General features: G+C 37.8%; 1 protein-coding gene across 1 annotated transcript in view; it reads left to right on the top strand.

Moving 5' to 3' along the window:
• LOC115926109 (fibropellin-1-like) overlaps window positions 1–7498 on the top strand; it is a 15338-nt gene extending 7840 nt beyond the window's left edge. Inside the window, exons 4-7 of the mRNA XM_030990571.1 lie at window positions 728–844; window positions 2169–2447; window positions 4908–5075; window positions 6456–7498. Of these exons, the coding sequence (XP_030846431.1) occupies window positions 728–844; window positions 2169–2447; window positions 4908–5075; window positions 6456–6733 (842 nt within the window). The 3' untranslated portion in view covers window positions 6734–7498. The remainder of the gene's footprint in view (window positions 1–727; window positions 845–2168; window positions 2448–4907; window positions 5076–6455) is intronic.
• The last annotated feature ends 860 nt before the right edge of the window (window positions 7499–8358 follow it).

Below are 8358 nucleotides of genomic sequence, written 5' to 3'. Positions count from 1 at the left end.
CAATCCCAATACTCTATTTCATATCCCTTAGAAATCATGTTCAGATTACGTAATACGTAATTGTCACGTTTGAACATTTCAATAGGTGACGCACAAGGCTTCTAAAATGGTCTTAGGTTCATTTTACGAAATAACATGTGTGTACTTGCGATCGCGTTATGTTGAAAAGGTGATAGAAATATCACAGGACTTAAGTAAGATGCCGGGCTTATATTGTAGATTTCCTCAATGGTAAATATATCTTCACTATTATGAAAGCAAATCTTGATGGAAAATATATGAATTATATTTAAAAAAATGGAAGAATTAAGATCTTTCCTTAACATAAGTACCCTTTTAAATTATTATGTTATATTCACTGACTATCTCTCCTCTCTCTTTCACACTCATTCCTCTCTTTCTCTCACTTATTTCTTTCCCAATCTCTCTCTTCCTCACCCCACCCCTCTCTCTGGTTGTCTATCCCAAATCTGTCATTTCCAACACCCTCTCTCCTCTTCGTCTGTCTCTTAATATCCCTCTCTTCTACTGACTCCCTGTTCCCAATATCTCCCTCCACCCGTATCTCTCCTCCTCTTCCTCCGACTCTCTACATTTCTCACCGACTCATTTATCCAATACCTCTCTTCCTCATCCCCACACACTCTCTCTCACCCTCATCCTCTCTCATCATCTCTCTCCTTCTTCCTCTATTTTGGTCATCCTGCTCTCTCATTTATCCTCTTAGATATCAACGAATGTGCCAGTAACCCCTGTCAGAATGGAGGAACATGCGTGGATAAACTAAACCGTTATTCCTGCTCTTGCCACAAAGGTTTTGATAGTGGCCAATGCCAAACGAGAAGTAAGTTTCTCTCCATCTGAGATTGTGAATATCTGATTTTATTTTATTTATTTATTTCATTCATTTATTTCTGCTTGATTTTCTTTTTCTTTTGCACTTTTACAAATATATAACAAACAAAACATTGCAAATTTTACACAATCATGACAAAAGAATATATGTAGAATAAAGTAAGACTGGCTGTTACTAATCGAAAACATCAAACCGGAGGGTTGACAAAGTAAGCAAAGCTTGATAGCATGACCACCCTCAATTGATACATAATAAATACAAATATGGAGGAAAACATATTGGTAAAAGGGGAAAAGAGAGAGAGAGAGAGAGAGAGAAAAAAAAAGAAATAAGGGGGTGTAAATCAAGATTTGTAGTATTTGGATTTCAGTTTGATATATAAAGATAAAACAAAGAAGATGCACATTTGAATATTGGGTGGCCAAATTGGGATATATTGAAATAAGTTATGAATAAAAACACGATTGCAGTGAAAATAAATGAAATGAAAAAGAAAAAATGACTTTCAAGACATCAACAAATGGAAGAAATTCTTATCACGGTAGCTGTCATAAAGCCTTTGAAATGATGTGAACATTTTATATTTATTATTATAACTAATGTTAAAGTACTAAGTAAATTAATTTTTTAAAGGATTTGCCTAAAGAAAATCATGCATACATAAGAGGATGACTACTTTCTTTTAATTTCCATTACATCATGCCAATAATCGCTTCATCTCTTATACACTTTGAATTCGTAAGGAATATTGTACATCAAAGGGCATGAATTCATCTCATTTTTCACAATGCCTACAATTATTCTTTGAGTGAGTTTGTTTTCTTTAATACCATTAGACTCGAATTTTAAAACGACACATTTTCAAGTCAGAGCAGATTGTAATGTTTAGGTTTATTCAATAGGCAGTAAAATAAAACAATTCCCATCCAAGCATGTTTTGCGGTACTGTAGTGGAATGGTATAGTGGAATGGTCATACAAGGAACGGCACGGTAGGCTGACAGACCGTTACTAATTCAAAAGACGTTTGATAAGAAATGGCCTGACGTGGGGTGGACGAATGAGACCCTTCAGGTGAAATTAACAGGAATTATAATTATTAAATTGATCTTTTCCTTGCATCTACTAACATCTACTAATAATGTGTGGGTCCGGACACATGATGGCGTTTTTCTATGCACATCACATTTTCACTTGGCAGCCCAAGGGGGTGGGGGGGGGGTTAAACCCCCTACCCCCCCCCCGTAGATCCGCTCCTGATTAACATTTTCATTTATTTCTTCTCTATCAATCTTCGATGTTTTTGAAAACAGAAATGTACAAGTCTACTACATGCGAAGACGACATCATAACCCTAGATTGTGGACAGGACAACTGCATTCATATCGTAGATGCAAACTTCGGTAGGATTTCTGGCGCACAAATTTGTTCCACCAATAGGACACTGACTGTGGATTGTTTCGCAGACTCATTATTGGCAGTGAGAACGTCATGCGAAGGGGTATCTAGTTGTACCATGACCGTCAACACGGCAACGTTTGGAGACCCTTGCTTCTCTATACCGAAGTACCTCACCATTAAACATCAGTGCTGTAAGTGTAACATTTTGGTGTGAGTTCAATATAAGACGAAGTTCTGATTATGCGATTGCAAAAAGTCTCCCCCCCCCACTCAGTGTTATTTAGGGTACGCGTATGCATGTTCCCTCCCTTTGAAAAAATCCCCCTAAGTCAGGTGTGTAAAGTAAATACGGGCTGATTTTTGTGTGTATTACGAGCCGGACTTTGTCGCGTGGAAAGTACCCTTTCCCGGAGTGGGGGCCAGGCAAAAAGGTTAACTATGTTTCACGATTGTATTGGGGTACACTCTATGGTTTAGGAATCTCCAGAATGATAATACATTGTAGATTGGATCCGGTCCTGCTGAAAACCACATGCACTATACACACATGTGGAATGAAAGTTTGGTCGAACAAGTCAGCTATTCCTTGCCGTCTTTAGAGAAAGTGTTTTCTTTGTAAAGGAGATGTGGAAATAAATTCAATTAAATTTCATATTTCGAAAACAAAATCCAGGATATTCTTCCACACTAAGTAAACATTGAAATAATGGACAAGTTCACAAATCCTTTTCACTTCTGCATGGACTCAACCTTCCCTGTAATTTTATTTCGGTACACTAACTATTAAATTGTAAGTGCGCGTAAATCAGCACATGCACAGTTGCATACGTTATTTCCATGACGTTGGACTGCGTCTATAAATTGTGTGATCTTTGAAAGGGCGACATCTTATAAAAAGTAACTGCATAATGAACAGTTGACTTCATTTTCATTGTGCAATTATTAGTGATGCCGTTGTTAAATACACCCACATGAATGATTAGCGCAGGAAATAACGCAATATAAATGACGCTTCGTTTGCACCGGGCATTACAATAAACACGTTGATAAACATTATAACACTGAAAAGCGCACTGATGATGTGCTACAAAATAAATGTAAAATAATGTGCTCCTTTAAAAAAAAAGATCATTCATTGTAAGGCACGGATGACAAAATAATGATAGAGGGCAATTTCATGCATCGCGTCCCATACGAAATAATGTCTTTTCTATCTCTTTTATGAAAAATGAAAAATGTCCCTCTTTATATCCATTCAAAATGTTCTTGATACGAGAAAGTACCATCAGCTAATGGTTATATTGAGGGATTTCCGTTTACTGGATGAAATAAGTGGATGAACGTCGTAGGGAAACACGTTGCACGGAATCGCTCTTAAGCAGGGCTCCCACTTAGCCGAGTTGGAGCATCGAGTTGTGGCGAGCTGGCGCGATGTTATGGCAAGCAGTTTTATCATTAAAACATATTTCTTGATATCAAGAATTCAATTCTTGATATCACGAAATCGAATTCCTGGTATCACCAAATCGAATTCTTGATATCAAGAATTACCATTGCTTTACTACATAAAATTATTTCTTGATAACAAGAATTGATTTATTGATATCAATTAATAATAAAACGGCTTGCCATAAGATCGCGCCAGCTCGCCACAACTAGAGGTTCCAACTCGGCTAAGTGGGAGCCTTGCTTTAGAGAGATAGTCCTATCCAATTCCATCAACTGTTTTAGTGATCTAGAAATCAAGCATTCCAATTATTCGATCACCCATAGCAGATGAAAATGAATATTGTAAAGTAATTTTTTAATAAAATCTATACAATATCGTTGATGCTGAAAGGAGATGTGATGCACAAGGCCGAGTTCAACACTAATATATAAATTGAATCCTTACATTTTCCAAGAAGACCCCACCCATCCCAATCGAGACAAAATTATATCGTAGTCATCAACAAAATAGCCGCCATGGCGACAGCACTACCATCCATCGGGGGTATTTATTTGATCTAATTAATCTAATAATTAGACTGATTGATTGCTTTCTACATCACTAACACATCACTAACCTTCCAAGAGCGAATCTGTGCAATGCTTTCCGTACTACATATTCGGACTTTTAAAAATCTTAACTACGCCATTGGCAAGTAATATTGTTATGTCTGTACTAAAGCGCTATATGAATGTAAGAAACTATTGGTGTAATTATCATTTTTATTATTAATATTATCATTATTATTATTATTATTATCACTATCATTATTATTATTATAATCAATGTTATTATTATCTTGGTGATGATGATTCTTGTTATTTTCATTGATGATATTAATATCATTATCTCTATATCTATTATTATTAGGCCAAGTAAAAAAAATTAAACGTGTTTCTCGTCCGGACTTGTTTAAAAATCAATGAGAGAGGCCGTTACTATTTTTTATTTTGTATATGTTGTTATTTCTTTCAAGAAGGCCGCCATTTATAAAATGGCTGCTGAGACAAAACCTTGTTATCATATAATGTATCTATGTAAAGTGGATAATATTTTATCACATAAGTTTGTCGTCAGTTTGTCAAGTCAGAAAAAAATATATCAGAAATAAGTAATTTTTGTTGCTTGGTCTTATTATTGTAATATTTTATCTTCCTTGCAGTGTGTGGCTTTCACACTAATGACAGTGGCACCAACCATAATTATCACTGGCTGTTCCCGGTTAGTCGGATCCAAAACGGAGAGTTCAAGTTTCTTGTGAGAGCGGATAACGACGTGCATGTTGGACTGGCTAACCGAGCATCCCTATATGGGGAGTATGTCGAATTCGGTGAGAAAACAAACAAACAAAAAAAGAATGGATAATAATTATTAAAACAAACTATTCTTTAGTTTGGGTTATGTGACAAATGCTCCGATTGCAATTGCTCCGGGGCCAGTTTCTTACAGTAACCGAAAACCGAATTCCGGACCCAACACTAAACCTAATCATAACCCTGGCACCAAACCTTGGCCTAACCTAGGGCGCGTTTATTGGGTCTTGCCACTAGATATGTACATATCGTACCCCACTATCATACCCCACTATCAAACCCCACTATACGAAAGTGATTTGTGGGATGTCGCGTTTATCGTCTCTTCACGATTAAAAATAAAGGCCTTGTGTCTGCGCAGCTGTTTTGACCCGGGAAGCAGACAGTTTCTCGGAGGTCAACTACACACACATGCTTGTACACAACACATGGCGCGCGCTAGCCTCCGAACCCTTAACCTGGGTGGTCCGATTTGTATGTGGGGTTCAAAACTGTATGTCACATTCAAAACACACCTTTTTGCGTCTTTAGATATGCCCATATGTAAAGACCTTTAAAAAAGGCTTTTGCGTTTATCACCTTCTAAATTTGCCTGAAAGGCGTTTGAGAAACCTGATTCTAGCCAAAAATTTGGTCAATAAACGCAACCAATGTCTAGTTCTGGATCCTTTTAATGATTTTTTTTTTATTCGCCGTCTATAAGCGTTGAGCCGAATGATGGCGCGATCCTTAGTGACGGCGCGATCCCGAGAGCCGCGAATCGGTTATAGTCGGCGAATAAAAAAATCATTAAAAGGGTCCAGAACTAGACTAGGCCTTACCCTACATCGGAGCCGCACCAAAGCTAGACCATAGATGTAGCTTAATTGGATCTAGATCGGGTGGGACGGTTGGGGAGGGGGAGGGTGAGCAGGAGCAATGTGGTGGGGGTATTAGAGGTTTCACTATGTCATCCTGGGACTTTATTTCAATAAACTAAAATATGTATTTGAATTTGAATTTACAGTGAATGAATTAGAATACCGTATAAGGAACGATTGAATGTTTAACTTTTTCATTTGATGTTTCTTCTTGTTCCTCTTCTTCTTCTTCTTTTTCATTTGTTTGTTCTTGTTATTCCCTTCTTGATCTTGTGCTTCTTGTTCTCGTTCTTGTTCTTGTACTTCTTCGTCATCTTTATTTCATTCCATTTCGTTTCTCACTCTCTTTCTATTTCTCACTTTCCGTTAACGTTTCCCAAATCCGTACTCTCCTCCATCGGTTTGTCCCTTTTCCAATTCTCTTTTCCCTTTCCCTTTCACCCCTTATCTCTCTTCTTTCCTCACACAATCACACACAAACACACACACACACACACACACAATTTCCCTAACCCACTATTTCTCCGAATTATTCAGCATTTTGTGGATGGGACAACTCTGCTGCTGGAATTAAGCGAGACTGCGTCGATTGTTTACCAGTCATCAAAGTACCGGGTACTCTCTGCCAAACCGATGCCTTCACGGATTTGTGGATAACCTTTGCCGACGGACTCTACCAAGTGGGGTTAGCAGACCAAACCGAACCGTTTATCCAGTGGCAGGATCCGAACCCTTTTGACGTCACTCATTTGGGCGTGTTCTCTGGCTACGGCTCCGACGCTGATTGGATGTTTTACTCGCACTGTATCCCATAATACTTTCACGGTTGTACTGCGCATGGTTCGCAATCACGGAAATTAAAACACGAAAATACATTTTCAGTTCTGAGTTTGCGATCACCATTTCGTTGGCAGGCAAAACAGAGTCTCTGAACTGCAAGGCCATGTAGACTGCACAATCTACTGTTCTGCATAGATTATGAACTATTATATTAGATATAGCCGGAGAGCGAAAAGGATAGGAAAGGCTCAAGGCTTTATTAAATTGTGTTTAAGTGTAAAAGAAAGGTCTGTGTTTGCAGATTGATCAATATCCTTCATTAACTAAATTCTAACTTCTTTTCAGAGTTAAATTTGGTAAAACCATGATATTCTTAGCACTGATTTTTCTAGGTTTTAACTTGTTTTTTTGAAAATGTCAAGTATTTTCTTTAGAATGACTGACATTTTAAGCTAATTCTGTTGATTATAGCGAAGAGAAAGTTCCAAACTTCTGCAGAGATTTTCTTCGAAAGTAATGTCATAAGCAAATAAGGGTGGGGGGGGGGGGGGGTGGTTCTTTTTTTAACCAGCTTCCAATTCGATTTACACATTTTCCTTTGATTACTGTATGTGACCTTATTGAATGAAGAACGTGGAATGGAAGAACGCCCTCTGCTGATTAGTAATACACTAGTTAGTCTCGGTACAGTTGTAATCCACTTTAAGCGTGAATTAACGTTGTTCCACTCACATGCTCAATCACCCAGACCTTGATAATTTTACCTATTCCAGACTCGGGACTTGAATGCTCTGTATAAAGGGGGGGGGGGGGGGGGGGGACTTTCGCAGTCCTTTCACACAACTACCATTTTGTAGGGTTTAAGCATTCATGACTGTGTGCTGTACCTTCTTTATATCCTTTAATTTAGTAACTAATTATAAGTCATGTTTGATATTTATGTATATGCTTTCGTGACCCCATGGAAGACCAATAGTGTCATGACTGGCACAGCTGAATATGGGTTATCCAGCCATTTCATTCATACTAATGTATATACTTGTATTGTATGCCTTTTGTTTTAATCAATTAGAAAATAAATACTTCTACGTACACTTTCAAGGGAATGGGTGGGGAGAGGGGTGGAGAAGAGACAGTATAGCCAATATGAGGGTGAGCTTATACCTTACATTTATCCCTTAAAGTTTATGATAATTTCTTACATGTGTGCTTTTTTCAAGAAAAAGAAAACAGAACGGCCGAGTGCCATATTCGGTCTTTAAACCCTCAGAATAATGTTCATAATTGAGAAGAACTTGCCGACGAGACTGACATGCATGTCTCAAGATGCACGGATTCAATAATATTATTTTATAAAGGAGGGGCAAAATATTCATGAAATTTGCTGACAAGCAGAAACAAAAGAGGGGCATCAAGCAAAATCATGAAAGATTATCACCCCCCATAATGATGATTATTATTATCATTATTATTATCATTTTTTTTCTCCATTTTTTCATTTTTTTTTGGAGGGGACACATTCTTTGACTTGTGTATGCCACTTTAATTTGAAAATGGCAAAGGGGGTGGGGCGCGGGCCGGTGTCATGTGCCGTCGGTCTCACGGGACATTACCTATGTTATTCCCAAGAAGAATATGCATTTGACAACAGTACAGTTAC

This window comes from Strongylocentrotus purpuratus, unplaced genomic scaffold (genome assembly GCF_000002235.5).
Source record: "Strongylocentrotus purpuratus isolate Spur 01 unplaced genomic scaffold, Spur_5.0 spur5_scaffold_19, whole genome shotgun sequence".
Classification (NCBI taxonomy): Eukaryota; Metazoa; Echinodermata; class Echinoidea; order Camarodonta; family Strongylocentrotidae; genus Strongylocentrotus; species Strongylocentrotus purpuratus.
Note: the sequence above shows the minus strand (reverse complement) of the source record. Positions and strands in the feature narration are given on the sequence as shown.